This window comes from Oncorhynchus mykiss, chromosome 9 (genome assembly GCF_057628025.1).
Source record: "Oncorhynchus mykiss isolate SJ-2025 chromosome 9, ASM5762802v1, whole genome shotgun sequence".
Classification (NCBI taxonomy): domain Eukaryota; kingdom Metazoa; phylum Chordata; class Actinopteri; order Salmoniformes; family Salmonidae; genus Oncorhynchus; species Oncorhynchus mykiss.
In genome coordinates this window covers 42,294,425-42,312,284 of record NC_143030.1, presented here as the reverse complement: position 1 = coordinate 42,312,284, position 17,860 = coordinate 42,294,425, and the positions used below count along the sequence as shown (strand labels likewise).

Below are 17,860 nucleotides of genomic sequence, written 5' to 3'. Positions count from 1 at the left end.
GATGCTTGTTTTCCTCCACAGCCACAGATAAATCCCAGACTCAAATGAGATCAGCCATGAATTATTCAGCTGTTCCTCATTAGGGTGTGTTTGACATACAGTACCAACGTGAAATAAACAAGCAGAGGGTGGCAGGTAGCCTAGAGCGTTGGGCCAGTAATCGAAAGGTTGCTGGTGCGAGTATTCGGGCCAATGAGGTGAAACATGCTCCTTGATCAAGGTACTGTACTTAACCCTTATTTGCTCCAGGGGTGCTGTACTACATTGGCTGACCGTGTAAAACAACACATTTCACTGCACCTATCTGGTGTATGGGACAATAAAACATTGTTGTGTGTGTGATAAATACAATCTGAGCAATTTTCTTCTGCTAGTAGACTTCAGTAATCACTGTTATTGATGTGTAATTTCAATAGAAAGTTAAGGCCGGCCATTGAAACCTTGTATGGCCCTACTGTAAATACATGTACACAGCACCTTTTGATTACTTTGGCCATTGAACTGTACAGCACCATTTCCGAGGAAGGTTTAAGATTTTTTTTCTCCCCTCTTTGTCCGTGGGTATATTCAACAACTGCAGTGTGTGTGGGTTCAAATAGTGCCCAGCCTGTTTATCGACAGGGAATGAGTGGCAGTGTCTGTACAGACGTAGCTCGATGCTAAACTGACTCTCAGTAGACTAAGATACACCAAACAAATGCTTTAGGCCCCACAAAGGCTTTTATCTTGGACAAAAACCATAGCTATTGAACCAGATAATTTCAGCAATTGTAAAATGTATCTTGTTTCAAGAGGGCAGTAAAGATCCAACAGATGGCAGCAATTGCTGCAACAGGGTAGCCTACTAAAATGTCATATAACAGGGATATAAACCGGAACAAAAAAATTAAAATGTTCAGTGTGGGGCCATACTTGAGAACATTGTAAAAATGTGCATCAGCCAATTAAAATCTGTGACGTAGTCGCACGTGAAAGCTGTTCCCATTATATAATCTGGTACATGAAGCCCCATGCTAAACTGAGCAGGTGGTGGTGATTATTTCTGTAACAAATTCTGCATCAGTTTATCAGAGATCTTGTACTTTTTATCCACCAAACAATGGCATAAATTGATACAAAATCCAACATTTTTGCTAATCCGTTTCACACCCATCCGTGTGCTTTAACGGGAAAAAAATATCAACTTGAATGTTGTATAGGCCTTTATCTTCCAAAATGTGCGATTTTGTCTTTTGGAATTTTGTCTGACGTTACTAGCTAGTAGCCTAGTCAAGGATGCATCATGCAATATTGGCACTCTACTATTTGTTCCATGTGGAACAAAATGAAAACTTGAATTAGGAGGTTTAAAATATCCCTCTGGTGGTCAAATTGACCTACAGTATTTTAAGAAATTACATTGGTTGGTGGATATAAAGTGTGTGTTTTTGACAGGCTGATTCCGAATGTGTTACAGGAAATAATCACCACCACAAGCTCAGGTAAGCATAGGACTAAATGTGTGTCACGTTCTGACCTTAGTTCCTTTGTTTTGTCTTTGTTTTAGTATGGTCAGGGCGTGAGTTGGGGTGGGCAGTCTGTTTGTTTTTCTTGGTTAGTTTTTGAGTTTGGCCTGGTATGGTTCTCAATCAGAGGCAGGTGTCGTTAGTTGTCTCTGATTGAGAATCATACTTAGGTAGCCTTTTTCCACCTGTGTTTCAGGGGTGTTTGTTTTCTGTCTTTGTGTGTCTGCACCAGACAGAACTGTTTCGGTTGTTTTCTTTGTTGTTTTGCTGTTCAGTTTAAATTAAAAAGGATGAACACTTACCACGCTGCGCTTTGGTCCTCACCTTCTTCCCAAGACAGCCGTTACAATGTGCCAGGTTATGTAATGGTAGCAGCTAACCTGTAGCGCTTTATCACTTGCGACTACGTCAATGATTTCAATTGGCTGATGCACATTTTTGAGACTAAGAAAAAGTCTAAACGTAGTTTTTCAAATGTTCGCTAGTATGGCCCTGGAGTGAATATATCACCACCTTGACTTTATTACTAGCAACAGTTCTCCAAGTCACATTTATCTGAGGGGATATGTGCCACAAAGACGGAATGTTTGGGTAACGGTGTGGTGTGTAATTAAATCATTAAGATGCATGTGTTCGCGCCATAAAATGTATATTGATGCATATTAAATTCAATGAAGTGTATCTTATTCAATATTGACTGAAGCCGTACCTGATTGTAAATTGATGGAAGGCATCCACAGAGAAACACAATCACAATGAGTCACAGTGTTATCTCATAATGTCATCAAAAGGATAATCAATGAATTTCTCTATTGCCTAGGGCCAAACTCTTCAGAGGGAAGAAAGTGCATGGAGATTATGACGTCAAAGTCGAACAGGTAAGCCTCATTAGGCAAACTGCGTAGATTAACTTTTGGCACCTGTCTCAGAATTCTCTACCTAGAAACTGAATATGTATATATGACTCCTATTGTTGTAGTGCCTACGTTCAGTTCTTCAGATGTACCTGTCTGTTTTTCTGCCTTGCAGGCTGAGTTCAGTGAGATCAACATCATAGCTCATGCCAATGGGAGCTGTAATGTGGACATGCAGGTTCTGAGAAATGGTACCAAGGTGGCCAGGTGAGACACTCGTGGACACACGTGCCCGCCCGCCCACACACACACACACACGCCAAACTGTAGCATCTGAACTCATTGACAATTCACCATTGCTCTGAGAGGCTATTTAAGCAACACACTCAAGCCTTACATGCTGACCACACCGCTCCTGTGGCATGCGAGAGCGTTGCCAAATAAATGTACACATACATGTTATTCAATCATTGCGACAGCGATGACATTGCGACAAGTTGGTGCTATTTGTGACGCTCAACGCGCTGCAAGTCCTGCCTCTCAAAGATGAACTGATGTCCACACTCCAGTAGTAATGCACCATAAAGTTGGTTGCCAACCATATAGAGTCCAAAGTTTAAAAAAAATAAAAAAGAATCCTGAGGTTGGAGGAGAGATGACAAAATGGTAAACCAAATTCCTCACTCATCATCTCTCCTCCCTCAGGCTTCTTTTTTTTACTTCTTTGGACTTTATATAGAGGTTGGCAACCAACTTTACGGTGCATTACACCAATGATGGCACGTGGGTATGTGCTCCTAAAAACCAACGAGGAGATGGGAGAGGCAAATATAATCTATTTTAGCACACGCAGACTCTCTGAGGTGCGCGAGCAGTGTGGGTACAATGATTGAATAACATGTATGTTATTTTCAACGCTTGCGCACGCGACACAAGTGGTGTGGTCAGCATTAGTTGACCTTCACATGTAAAGAGAACCATGGCAAATTTCCAGATTTGATATTTCAACGCAGGAATTTCAACGAACTCTGAACCAACGATATTAATTTGGGGACAGGTCGAAACGCATGTAACATTTATGGCAATTTATCTAGCTTACTGTTGCTAGCTAATTTGTCCTGGGATATAAACGTTGAGTTGTTATTTTACCTGAAATGCACAAGGTCCTCTACTCCGACAGATAAAACGGTCAACTGAATTCCTTTCTCATCTGTGGATTGATTGTCTCATTACGCACACCTGGTTCCCATTCCCCCCCAGATTAGTATGTGTATGTGTCTTCTGTTCCCCGTTGTCCTTGTCGATTATTGTCCCATGCCGTTTGGTCTTGTGAGTACCTGTGCTCTGTTGTATTGGCTTTCCTGCTACGTGTTATTGTGCACTTGTTATTACGGGTCTCGTCCCGTGTATTATTTAGAGGTTTACAACTTGCTCTTTAGTTTGGGTTTACATCCCTGTTGTCACGTGTGCTTCCTCTCCGGCCTCTAGGTTACCAGGCTGCTCGTTATGGCAAACACCTGTCACCATCGTTACGCGCACCTGCACATCGTGAGACTGGACTCCATCACTTCCTTGATTACCTGCCCTATATATGTAACTTCCTTCGGTTCCTTACCCAGGCTTCATTGTTTCTGTTTCTTGTCTGTGTGTTGTTCGAGGTTCTTGTTAAGTATTATGTTCTGTTTATTTGATTAAACACTCACTCCCTGAACTTGCTTCCCGAATCTCAGCTCACATCGTTACAGAATGACGCCGCACCTAAGGGAAGTATCAAGGAGTGGTTTTTGTATTTTGGGCTAGGTGGGAATGACGTCGGGTCCGGGAGCCACTACAGGCTCTCATGCCTCAGCCGGATCAACAGGCTCCCCTGCCTCAGCCAGCTCGTTGGGCTTTCATGCCTTCACTGGATTGCCAGGCTCCCCTGCTTCTACTGCCTCGTCAGGCTCTCATGCCTCAACCGGATCGCCAGGCTCCCCCGCCAGGCTTCCAGCCGGCGACAGGTTCCCGCGCATCAGCATGGGGTGACCGGTCCGCTCCTGATCCACGGGATCGTCCCTGAGGCTGGATCCAAACGTTCCAAGGGAGGGGGTACCATCAACTATGCGCTCTCTCTCCGGCGCTCTAGGTCACCATACTCCTGCGTCTCAGCCGGATTGACAGGTTTCCTGCACCTCTGCAGAGGTGACCGGTCCGCTCCTGTTCCCCTGGATCGTCATTTCGGTCAGCGCCCTGCAGATAGAGCCGCCGTCGGGGAGAGGGTACTGTCATGTGTGCTCTCTCTCCGGCATCTAGGTCACCAGGCTGCTCGTTATGGCGCACACCTGTCACCATCGTTACGCACACATGCGCTTCGTCAGACTCACCTGGACTCCATCACTTCCTTGATTACCTGCCCTATATAAACTCAGCAAAAAAGAGACTTCCTCTCACTGTCATCTGCATTTATTTTCAGCAAACTTAACATGTAAATATTTGTATGAACATAACAAGATTCAACAACTGAGACATGAACTGAACAAGTTCCACAGACATGTGACTAACAGAAATTGAATAATGTGTCCCTGAACAAAGGGGGGATCAAAATCAAAAGTAACAGTCAGTATCTGGTGTGGCCACCAGCTGCATTAAGTATTGCAGTGCATCTCCTCTTCATGGACTGCACCAGATTTGCCCGTTCTTGCCATGAGATGTTTCCCCACTCTTCCAACAAGGCGCCTGCAAGTTCCCGGATATTTCTGGGGGGAATGGCCCTAGCCCTCACCCTCCTATCCAACAGGTCCCAGATGTGCTCAATGGGATTGAGATCCGGGCTCTTCGCTGACCATGGCAGAACACTGACTTTCCTGTCATGCAGGAAATCACACACAGAACGAGCAGTATGGCTGGTGGCATTGTCATGCTGGATGGTCATGTCAGGATGAGCCTGCAGGAAGGGTACCACATGAGGGAAGAGGATGTCTTCCCTGTAGAGCACAGCGTTGAGATTGCCTGCAAAGACAAGAAGCTCAGTCCGATGATGCTGTGACACACCGACCCAGACCATGACGGACCCTCCACCTCCAAATCAATCCCGCTCCAGAGTACAGGCCTCGGTGTAACGCTCATTCCTTCGACGATAAACGCGAATCTGACCATCACCCCTGGTGAGACAAAACCGGGACTCGTCAGTGTAGAGCCCTTTTTGCCAGTCCTGTCTGGTCCAGCGACGGTGGGTTTGTGCCTGTAGGTGACGTTGTTGCCGGTGATGTCTGGTGAGGATCTGCCTTACAACAGGCCTACAAGCCCTCAGTCCAGCCCCTCTCAGCCTATTGTGGGCAGTCTGAGCACTGATGGAGGGATTGTGCGTTCCTGGTGTTACTCAGGCAGTTGTTGTTGCCATCCTGTACCTGTCCTGCAGGAGTGATGTTCGGGTGTACCAATCCTGTGCAGGTGTTGTTACACGTTGTCTGCCGCTGTGAGGACGATCAGCTGTCCGTCCTGTCTCCCTGTAGCGTTGTCTTAGGCGTCTCGCAGTACAGACATTGCAATTTATTGCCCTGGCCACATCTGCAGTCCTCACGCCACCTTGCAGCATGCCTAAGGCATGTTCATGCAGATGAGCAGGGACCCTGCATCTTTCTTTTGGTGTTTTTCAGAGTCCGTAGAAAGGCCTCTTTGGTGTCCTAAGTTTTCATAACTTTGACCTTAATTGCCTACCGTCTGTAAGCTGTTAGTGTGTTCACGACCGTTCTACAGGTGCATGTTCATTAATTGTTTATGGTTTAATTGAACAAGCATGGGAAACAGTGCTTAAACCCTTTACAATGAAGATCTGTCCTTTTCAGGGTCCTGAAAAAGGGACATTTCTTTTTTTGCTGAGTTTGTCGCTCCCTTTGGTTCCTTCCCCAGGCATCATTGTTTCTGTTTCATGTCTGTGCATTCTTCGAGGTTCTTGTTTTGTTTTATGTTCCATTTATTTGATTAACACTCACTCCCTGAACTTGCTTCCCGAATCTCAGCTCACATCGTTACACATATATACACACACAAAAGTACGTGTTTGTTTTGGGATATGTCCCCATTGTTTTCATGACGTACTTTATTTTGGGTGGAGAAATAAAAAACCCTATTACATGTTCCTGCTCCTGTCTCCTTTCATTATACAGCGTGATAGTCCCCAAATTCATATAATTGGCTCAGAGTTTGTTTTGATAGTTCGACCTGCGTGTGCTGATCGTGTCTGGTGTGGGGGTACAAAATCAACATGTGATCGCATTTCTCTCTAAAGCATCTGTATATTCATTTTTTTGCAGGTCATTCAAGCCTGACTTTGTCCTTATCCGCCAGCATGCCTTCAGTATGACCCAGAATGAGGACTTCCGTAACCTGATCATTGGTCTGCAGTATGGGGGCATCCCCAGTATCAACTCCCTGGAGTCCATCTACAACCTGTGTGACAAGCCCTGGGCGGTAGGTAGACAGAGGACTGGCTGGGTGCCATGCATGATGCTTGTGTATTTGTGCCTACAGTACATAGTTTGCATAATTTGACTAATGGATGTCTGATGTTTGACTCTAGTTTGCACAGCTAATAAGCACCTACAGGAAGCTTGGTGCAGAGAAGTTCCCTCTGATTGAACAGACCTTCTATCCCAACTACAAGGATATGGTAAGAACCTAATCATCTCCTGCTCTGAAATGTAGCATTTAATGTGTGACTTCTTTTGCTTTGTTGTATGCTGAAACCACGCATACGTAAAAAAATAACGTCTACACGGTTTATCACCCAGGTTGCCATGCCAACGTTTCCTGTCGTTGTGAAAATTGGGCACGCTCACTCAGGAGTAGGAAAGGTAAGAATGTTTGTCATTCTTGTCATTTACAAAAACAATTGCTTCACAAAAAAGATTATACTAGCAAAAAATATACATGGGTTTCTAACTGTACTTTGTGTGTGTGTGTGTGTGTGTGTGTGTGTGTGTGTGTGTGTGTGTGTGTGTGTGTGTGCTGTGTCCAGGTGAGGGTAGATAACCACAGTAAATTCCAGGACATTGCCAGTGTGGTGGCTCTCACCCAAACCTACACCACCACTGAGCCTCTCATCGACTCCAAGTACGACATCAGGATCCAGAAGATTGGCAATGACTACAAAGCTTACATGTACGTACTAATTATTCACCTGTCTTATGTGTATGATATATGCTTCTGAAAAGCTTCACATTTTCCACAGTGTACCTTAAGGATCGTCCGTTTCTCAAAATAATCCAGCAGTGTAATCAAATTAATCCAACACAATTTGAATTTGCCAGAGACTTTAATATGTATACATGTGTAATGTCTGCCTCATCCATTATAGGAGGACCTCAATCTCTGGCAACTGGAAGACCAACACAGGCTCAGCCATGCTGGAACAAGTGGCCATGACTGACAGGTATGAGTCCTGAACAACAGCAGTACAGCACCACGGATAATGCATCCATTCTAATAGGACAATGCCCTGTCTCATTACGAGAGTCACGTAGCTCATTAAGAGACCATGTAAACGTGTGTATTGATCCGAGTTAGCACTGCATTGCGTTCTCTCTGAATGGTACACACTTGACCAACAGCCATTTGAGTAATTGCATTGCTACATGCAATTTATTTCTGCTAAATAGCAATAACACTTGTCTTTTGCATGAATCTATAGACTGTGACACTATGTAAGACCACTTTTTGTGAGCGTCTTATCCGTCTTCCCCCTGTGTTCAGGTACAAGCTGTGGGTTGACACCTGCTCAGTGATCTTCGGAGGGTTGGATATCTGTGCTGTCAAAGCCATTCATGGGAAGGATGGGAAAGATTACATAACGGAGGTATGAGCTTCATGCAGTTGGAGTAAGCGTGGAAATATTTCAATGTACAGTGCTTGACGTATTGCACAAATTTCTTATGCTGTATTGCCTCATTATGTAGTTGCTCTCGACACACCGACGCAATATAATGGAAGATTCAACATCTTTGCTAATCAATGTATTGATGTATTCCACATCCTTGTCAGGTCATTTTGAGTCTATCTGGTTGCTATGGGAACAGCAGCCTACACATGATATGGTTGTAACTATATGTTCATGCTCACACAGACACACAGTTGAGAGGAGCACAGGGTCAAGCTGCAGTGCCCCTGGATGGAGAGCATGTTTTGGGGTTAAGGGCCTTGCTCAAGGGCCCAACGGTAGGGGATTGTTTTTAGGATATGAACCCAGCAGTCCCTTTTTTTCCGACGCCTCTACAAGATTCGAACAGGTGACCTTTTGGCTACAGGTCTAACTCCTTAGCTGTTGGGCTACCTATTTTCCCAGCAATTCAGTTTTTCCCTAATTTCAACTAAAAGTGTCCACCCTTCATAACCTACTCCACTTCCACCTTCTCTTCCTCTGGTAATAATACCATCTTCTGTGTGTGTCAGGTGGTGGGGTCCTCCATGCCACTGGTAGGAGAGCATCAGGCAGAGGACAGGCAGCTCATCACTGACATGGTGGTAGCCAAGATGAACCAGGCAGTAGGACGGACACCCACTGGGTCCCCTAACAGACCCACCACCATGCAGCCATCACAGGTATGGTGCAGTAGGCTACATACACCACTGTATGGGGGGATGTGATCAGTCATAGTCTTACAGGAAGGCTTTGTAGGAAATCCGGTTTGAGAGCCTCCGCCTATATGAGAGTTTATTGTGTTACAGCCATATTAAATCAAATCAATTGTTATTGGTCACATACACATATTTAGCAGATGTTATTGCAGGTGTAGCGAAATGCTTGTGTTCCTAGCTCCAACAGTGAAGTAGTATCTAACAATGCACGCAAATCTAAAATAATGGAATTAAGAAATCTATAAATATTAGGACGAGCAATGTCGGAGTGGCATTGACTAAAATACAGTATATACATATGATGTGGGTAAAACAGTATGTAAACATTATTAAAGTGACCAGTGATTCCATGTCTATGTACATAGGGCAGCAGGTTGTGTATTACTGTCTCTTAGTAACTAGAGTATAGCTATATTTGTATAAAATATATTCCTGTTTAAAAAGTACATTCTTTACAGCAGAATTGTATCATAAGGACATAATGACTTCTGCATTAAAGAATGTTACTTGTCGTGGACACTATTACTGTAGTGTCCCTGGGAGTATCACTGTGTTTCGTGTGTTTGCAGAGTGGTGGCCAGAAGGACCTCGTGGTTGATCCCAAGACTGGCACTGCACACCCTCCTCAAGGTTGTCTGCAGTACATTCTCGACTGTAATGGCGTTGCAGTGGGGCCAAAACCCGTTCAGGCCAACTGAGTAGCCCGCCAGGGAGGAAGTCTATCTAATATCGAAATGATGATGACGTACATTAGCTGGACACAAGCGGGGAGGGTGTTGGGGGGAGAGACGGTAGACGAACTGAGATCTGGCTGGTATTAGTTTGGGCCAGAGTGTAGTGCTGGCCTGGACTGTGTTTTTCCTCTATGCAGTGTCAAGATGTACTGTTAACGTGTTTCCCTGTTGATTTAGTGTGCTTGTAACGGTCGCCTCTGTTTCTCTGTAGCCGTGGTTCTTTGGGGCTGTTGTTGACAGTGTAATAAGCAGATTGTGCCTACACTGAGTCCAGTGCTGCTGTGTGTGCCCAATGTTTGATTCAGTCATTATTCATTATTTGCCCTCCCTCTAACCCCCCCCCCCCTCCCCCCCATTTATTTCTCCATTTTGGTGTGTACTTTTAGATATTGTTCAAACTGTGGTTTGTTGTGCAGTTTGACGTTTGTGTATATGTCAATATGTACATGTTGGTGCGTATGACTGTAGTGGTAATTATTTTCATACATATACTAATATAATAGATATTTATTTTTGTTTTGCATGAATGATATTCAGGCAGGTAACAGTATGTTTTTTTTCCCTTCTCATTCTGGATGTTTCTTTAGTGACACCACTATTATTCTTTTGATCCAAACTATGGTCCTTGTGATTTATGCATTGTGAATGTGTCATAACAAATGCATATTGTAAAAGTTAAACAACATAGATGTATGCATAAACAACCAAATGTTAGAGCCAAGAAAGCTGATGAGTACCTGCATACATACAGCCAGCCAGATCACTGCTATGTAAACTTTCATTCCATGCGTTGTTTGAAAGGACATGATATATAGATTTGTCTTTGTCCATTATTAGCAGATAGCTTACCCATCAAGATACTTCCATCAGTGAATGTTGCTATAACAACCAACGCTTAGAAAGACAGTTCTTTGACAGTTTATTAACCTGTCTCTTATGCACAGAACACAGCCATAGCTGTTTTCATGTGTATGAGGACAAGCATATTAGATAACTTACACAATTACAATAGACTACTGTAAAAAAAAAAAAAAAGTCCTGTTGTTTTTATGGTAACTTACTGGCAGACAGTTACTTGTAAGTTACTGTAAAACAAAAGTACAGTATGTTACTGTAAATTCAAAATAAACTTTGGTTTAACAGTACATGAGTATGTTTTACCGTAATGCACTGTTAAACCAGTTTCTTTAGAATTGATGGCAACATAGTGTACTTTCTTTTTACAGAAACTTACAGGTACCTGGCTGCCAGTAAATTACTGTAAAAACAACAGGATGTTATTTAGTGTACCATTTTTTAGCCTAATAATACATATTTGACTCATTTATTACGCAAGCACGTATATGGGATTGGTTTGTGGCAGCTGCAGTTGCGATCGTGAGAGGAGAGATTTTATGTGATAGAGTTAGAGAGTAACTAACTATGATATATTCAAACGCTCTCATTCATTCCAATAATTAAGAAACATTAACATAATGACTATAGAGGTTTGTTTGTCAACTAATAAGATTCCAGTAACAACCGTTGCCTCTTTGGCCAACGATTAATGTGTCAATCTGTTTTTATTTATATATATATATATATATATTTCAGGAAGTAGTCAAATTAGTTCTGTCACTTTAAATTATGTTGTCAAGTCAAAAAACGAAACTGGGATTCAGTTAAATGGTCAACGTGTTACATAATATATCTGAAATATTAGGTATGAGGTTTCTGATTCTACCATAAGTGCACCGTCCGTGCAGAATATCAACAACCATATTGGTGTTGCCATGACAACAGTGATGGTGCTCTGTTTTGCAGTGATGATGTGCGTGGAGTTATGCTTATGTTACTGCCATTTAAGGATTCTTTGACATATTTGCCTTATGCTCCTCTGAGTTAATGGAGTGCAATATATATGTTTTTAACTCTATATTCTTTATATTTTTATTACCAGATATTATTCCATAATTTATTCATACAGCTACATTCACAAGTGGGTTACAAACATTTTCCCATTAAAAACACCTGCATTAAGTAGCAGTAAATAATGTAGAATCCATGCATGTCTCCTATTTGGTACAATGGTCATACTGCACAACTAAGAATACAGCTATATCAACACCATTGTAAATGTGTGTCACATTCTAAAACACACTTTTGTTTGTTACTAACAGAATTGTACAAATGAACTATGTTAGCAAGCTCTATGTGCAATTTATGTTCCAACGTGTATGAAATGCCATTGTGTCTGTGCAGATAACCCAGAGAGTAACCCTGTTTAAAAAGCCTTACCTGTGGCTTTGTGTTGTGGTTTGTGGGGCAAACTGCCATGACGTTCCTATAAAAGGGAGGATAGAGTGGAGGCACCAAGGTCCTTAATAGTTGCATGGTGAGGTATTTGTTGTGTAACTAATTGATCAAAGGCGCTATTGTCAGTGGAAACTCAAAATCAGCCATCCTGCCCAGGTGAAACTCATTTGCTGGCTTAGTTTTTCATACCGGCTGGGTTGCAGCTATTTGGGACCAGGGTGGCCACCAACTGTTAAGTGTGTTCTCTTGGAACTAGTGTTGAATTGTTTGAAAGAATTCAGTACAGATAACAATACATTGTGGAAAAAAATTCCCTAACTGGATATTTTGCCCCTGTCACTGGCAATAAAGCTTCCTTTGCGGTATATGCTCAGTCTGTGTCGCCATATTTGTTAGGGTTGTATAAAAAGACAATATTAACGAGCAAATCACCCTATATTGTGGCACTATGTACATACAGTAGCTAGAGAGACTCCTTAAAAATGTCAGTTTATAGAAATATATTTGGAGCAAGAAGACCGACAACAAACACAGGTGAAGCAAGGTCAGAAAACAATATCCATTTACTTCTATTTTTAGACCCACTAATGATAGTTAAACTCTTTATCTATCATGTCATATTATTGAGGTGGAGAATCATTGAGCAAACTGATTGGTTGGTCACAACCCCTCCATCTATACCCTCAAAGCATGTGTGCCCCACATTGCATTGCTTCTAATGCATGAGAGATAATGTATCTGCAGTATTGTAATATTGTATCCCCTCCTGCTTTGTGTGTCTTCATTTCGCAGCTTTTACTTCCTCCCTTGACCAGTGTCGATTTTAGACTGTGTCTACTGTTTTTGTCAGATGGTTTGAGGGACAAAATTTCACATACAACTGTGAAAAAATACAGACTCAAATTCAAAGACTTTCAATATCCTCTCTCCACAGCAAAAGTGTGATAATATCATAAAGTGTTTCTTGTACTAAAATTAGGGGGCCGGGTGGAACCCCAAAGTCCCAGACCTGATCCAAAGTCAACTCCTAAAGCTTCTGCTAAGGACTCAAGCCAGAGGCCTACCCCAACCACACAGCAGCCCCAGTCAGCGAGTCAGGGAAAGCCCAGACCAGGAGGCCTGGGGGCTCAACAAACACCTCCAGCACAGCCTGCCAAGCCTGCACCCCCAAGACAGCGCAACTCAGCGCCTCAGCTCCAACCCGAGTTCAAGGCACCTCCACAGGCCTCAGCCCTGCCCCAGCCTGAGCCACTGGCCCAACCCCAAAATGAGCCAACGACTCGGGCACAACAGAAGGACCTGAGCCCTGAGCAGAGCCAGCCTCCAGTGGTAGAGCAGCCAACAGCAGAGGAAAAAGCACAGGCACATCCATCGCTGAAGTAAGAACACATTGGCAGCAACATTTAAAAAAAACATAGTTCCGACATAACTAAAAGTTTTAGCCAAAAAGAAGAGCCTGTATCTAATAAATACAATGGTCTACAGTCCAGTTGTGAGGTTATTTGTTCTGACAACACCTTTGACGTTCTACAGATTGTAATCAACTATTTTATTTTGTTTTCCAGTAAATCTCAGTCCCTGACCAATGCCTTTGGTCTGAAGGAAACATCCTTCTTTCGTACAGCCAGTGAAGACGTGGCCAAAGCCGAGACCATGCGCAACTTGAGGAAGTCTTTTGTAAGTCTGTTCTCTGACTAGACGCAGTGTGGGTTGAAAATCCCTGAAACAGAGGGAATGAAAAATGAGGTACCGAAACCTGTCTCTGTGTCATCGACTTCACAAAGTGTTACAGTTAACCTCCTTCCTGTTTATCTAGATACATACGTACTGTGCATGCTATATCATTACAGCACTACAATTGATGGTAGGACTTCTTGAGATGCAAGTCGAGAGACGTAAAGTTTGTGTTGATCATGCAGTAGTGTGGGTGTCACTGTTGGGCAGAAGAGGATCAAACCATCTGTAATGTGCATTTATGACTTTTGAATGTTGTAGCTTTATTGTAAATGTGTTTAATAGTTTGAATGTGTACGGTCTGTCATTAGCATAAGGAGATTACAACACTCATTTAAAGTCTCTCCTATTTTGACATATGCTCTCAAATCACTAATTGACTAAACTAACTGCATGTTTCTACAGAGACGGGAATCCATAGCCATAATTTACTAATTCCCGGTTATCTGTGTCGACATAAACTGTTCAATCTGGAGTTCTATTTTAGTGGTATTGTGATAGGCATTTGGCTTTGTTTGTAGACATTATTGTTGACATGAGTATATCCACTGATGGTTTCTGCAGTCCTACAACTCTTAATAAAGTTACCATGCATCAATAAGCAATGTGACTCTAGAGGGCCTACTCATTCTCTGCATTAGAAATGCAGATGTAACCCATGGAATTAATAGGTTACACTTGTAGTTATATTAACCCCTAAAAGAGGCAACATACGTTTAGCTTCAAAGCAGTAATGATTGCAAAGCCTTTTGAAACCCCAGTGAATGGTTTATGATCCCTAAAATAATCAAATTGCGAAAGTATTCGGCCCCCTTGAACTTTGCGACCTTTTGCCACATTTCAGGCTTCAAACATAAAGATATAAAACTGTATTTTCTTGTGAAGAATCAACAACAAGTGGGGCACAATCATGAAGTGGAACGACATTTATTGGATATTTCAAACTTTTTTAACAAATCAAAAACTGAAAAATTGGGCGTGCAAAATTATTCAGCCCCCTTAAGTTAATACTTTGTAGCGCCACCTTTTGCTGCGATTACAGCTGTAAGTCGCTTGGGGTATGTCTCTATCAGATTTGCACATCGAGAGACTGACATTTTTTCCCATTCTTCCTTGCAAAACAGCTCGAGCTCAGTGAGGTTGGATGGAGAGCATTTGTGAACAGCAGTTTTCAGTTCTTTCCACAGATTCTCGATTGGATTCAGGTCTGGACTTTGACTTGGCCATTCACACCTGGATATGTTTATTTTTGAACCATTCCATTGTAGATTTTGCTTTATGTTTTGGATCATCGTCTTGTTGGAAGACAAATCTCCGTCCCAGTCTCAGGTCTTTTGCAGACTCCATCAGGTTTTCTTCCAGAATGGTCCTGTATTTGGCTCCATCCATCTTCCCATCAATTTTAACCATCTTCCCTGTTCCTGCTGAAGAAAAGCAGGCCCAAACCATGATGCTGCCACCACCATGTTTGACAGTGGGGATGGTGTGTTCAGGGTGATGAGCTGTGTTGCTTTTACGCCAAACATAACGTTTTGCATTGTTGCCAAAAAGTTAAATTTTGGTTTCATCTGACCAGAGCACCTTCTTCCACATGTTTGGTGTGTCTTCCAGGTGGCTTGTGGCAAACTTTAAACGACACTTTTTATGGATATCTTTAAGAAATGGCTTTCTTCTTGCCACTCTTCCATAAAGGCCAGATTTGTGCAATATACGACTGATTGTTGTCCTATGGACAGAGTCTCCCACCTCAGCTGTAGATCTCTGCAGTTCATCCAGAGTGATCATGGGCCTCTTGGCTGCATCTCTGATCAGTCTTCTCCTTGTATGAGCTGAAAGGTTAGAGGGACGGCCAGGTCTTGGTAGATTTGCAGTGGTCTGATACTCCTTCCATTTCAATATTATCGCTTGCACAGTGCTCCTTGGGATGTTTAAAGTTTGGGAAATCTTTTTGTATCCAAATCCGGCTTTAAACTTCTTCACAACAGTATCTCGGACCTGCCTGGTGTGTTCCTTGTTCTTCATGATGCTCTCTGCGCTTTTAACGGACTTCTGAGACTATCACAGTGCAGGTGCATTTATACAGAGACTTGATTACACACAGGTGGATTGTATTTATCATCATTAGTCATTTAGGTCAACATTGGATCGGTCAGAGATCCTCACTGAACTTCTGGAGAGAGTTTGCTGCACTGAAAGTAAAGGGGCTTTGGGGATTTGTTAAAAAAGTTTGAAATATCCAATAAATGTCGTTCCACTTCATGATTGTGTCCCACTTGTTGTTGATTCTTCACAAAAAAAATACAGTTTTATATATTTGTGTTTGAAGCCTGAAATGTGGCAAAAGGTCGCAAAGTTCAAGGGGGCCGAATACTTTCGCAAGGCACTGTATTTGAAAAATGTCACATTTTATAGTCAAATCTGATGTTTCAAAATATATGTTTCAACGTGTATTTTTTATCAATTGGATCCATGGCCACTTGTTATGAAAACTTGTCTGTTATTCGTTCAAAGTTGTGTTTCTGTGGTACTCATAGGCTCAGAAATTGGCGATTGAGCTAATCTGACATACCTGTATGACCTAAAATTCCCACCGATATGGGCGATCAGGGTTGGGGAGTAACCAATTACATGTAATCTGGTTACAAAAAAAATTGTAACTGTAATCCGTTACATTACCAGCTAAAATATTGTAAGCAGATGACAGATACGTTTGAAAAACTAGATGATTACTTCTTGGATTACCTTTAAATCCAGAAAGGATTACGGCGAGAGAAAAAAATACATTATGACACCTTTCAATTTTATCAATGACATTCAATTCAGCATTGAAAAAGGGCACAAGTTTAAGTTTGTTCCACCTGAGAGAGTCTGACCTCAAGTCAGAGACCACTGTGATGACACATCAAATGCATTTGATGGATCCTTTTTGTCTTCTCCTAATGCCACTTAAGGGGAAAGTAATAGAAAAGTAACAGAAAGTAATAAGATTACATTACTGAGTTTGGCTAATCGTTACTCATTTCAATTTTGGACAGGTAACGGTATACTGAACAAGAATATAAATGCAACATGCAACAATTTCAAAGATTTTACTGAGTTACAGTTCATATAAGGAAATCAGTTCATTGAAATTAATTCATTAGGCCCTAATTTGTGGATTTGACATGACTGGGAGTACAGATGGTCATCTGTTTGTCACAGATACCTTAAAAACAAAGGTAGGGGCGTGGATCAGAAACCAGTCAGCATCTGGTGTAACCACCGTTTGCCTTCTCCTTAGCGTAAAGTTGATCAGGCTGTTGATTGTGGCCTGTGAAATGTTGTCCCAGTCCTCTGCAATGGTTGTGCGAAGTTTCTTGATGTTGGCAGGTACATGGTACACGTTGATCCAGAGCATCCCAAACACGCTCAATGACTGACATGTCTGGCAGGTCATGGAAGAACTAGGACATTTTCAGTCTCCATGAATTGTGTACAGAGCCTTGAGACATGGGGCAGTGCACTATCATGCTGAAACATGAGGTGATGGCGGTGGATGAATGGCACGACAATGGGCCTTAGGATCTCGTCATGGTATCTCTGTGCATTCAAATTGCCATTGATAAAACGCAATTGTGTTCATTGTCCGTGGCTTATGCCTGCCCATACCATAACCCCACCGCCACAATTGGGTACTCCATACACGTGGTCTGTGGTTGAGACGCCGGTTGGACATACTACCAAATTCTCTAAAATGACGTTGGAGGCAGCTTATGGTAGAGAAATTAACATGGAATTCTCTGGCAACAGCTCTGGTGGACATTCCTGCAGTCATGATGCCAATTGCACGCTCTATCAGAATTTCAGACATCTGTGGCATGTGTGACAAACCTGCACATTTTAGAGTGGCCTTTTATTGTCCCCAGCACAAGGTGCACCACAAGGTGCATCGTCTTGATATGCCACACCTGTCCGGTGGATGGATTACCTTGGCAAATGAGAAATGCTCACTAACAGGGATGTAAACAAATTTGTGCACAAAATTTATTTTTATTTCAGCTCATGAAACATAGGACAAACACTTTACATCTTGCATTTATATAATTTTTCAGGGTAATTGCTTGACAAAGTTAAAACATTTCAGAAG

General features: G+C 42.4%; 1 protein-coding gene across 1 annotated transcript in view; it reads left to right on the top strand.

Moving 5' to 3' along the window:
* Positions 1 to 14,339, top strand: part of LOC110531996 (synapsin-2) — a 35,295-nt gene extending 20,956 nt beyond the window's left edge. Inside the window, exons 2-13 of the mRNA XM_021615559.3 lie at positions 2,326 to 2,383; positions 2,535 to 2,626; positions 6,652 to 6,808; positions 6,918 to 7,007; positions 7,129 to 7,191; positions 7,356 to 7,498; positions 7,695 to 7,769; positions 8,090 to 8,192; positions 8,786 to 8,935; positions 9,541 to 9,601; positions 12,980 to 13,379; positions 13,566 to 14,339. Coding sequence (XP_021471234.2) covers positions 2,326 to 2,383; positions 2,535 to 2,626; positions 6,652 to 6,808; positions 6,918 to 7,007; positions 7,129 to 7,191; positions 7,356 to 7,498; positions 7,695 to 7,769; positions 8,090 to 8,192; positions 8,786 to 8,935; positions 9,541 to 9,601; positions 12,980 to 13,379; positions 13,566 to 13,698 — 1,525 coding nt within the window. The 3' untranslated portion in view covers positions 13,699 to 14,339. The remainder of the gene's footprint in view (positions 1 to 2,325; positions 2,384 to 2,534; positions 2,627 to 6,651; positions 6,809 to 6,917; positions 7,008 to 7,128; positions 7,192 to 7,355; positions 7,499 to 7,694; positions 7,770 to 8,089; positions 8,193 to 8,785; positions 8,936 to 9,540; positions 9,602 to 12,979; positions 13,380 to 13,565) is intronic.
* The last annotated feature ends 3,521 nt before the right edge of the window (positions 14,340 to 17,860 follow it).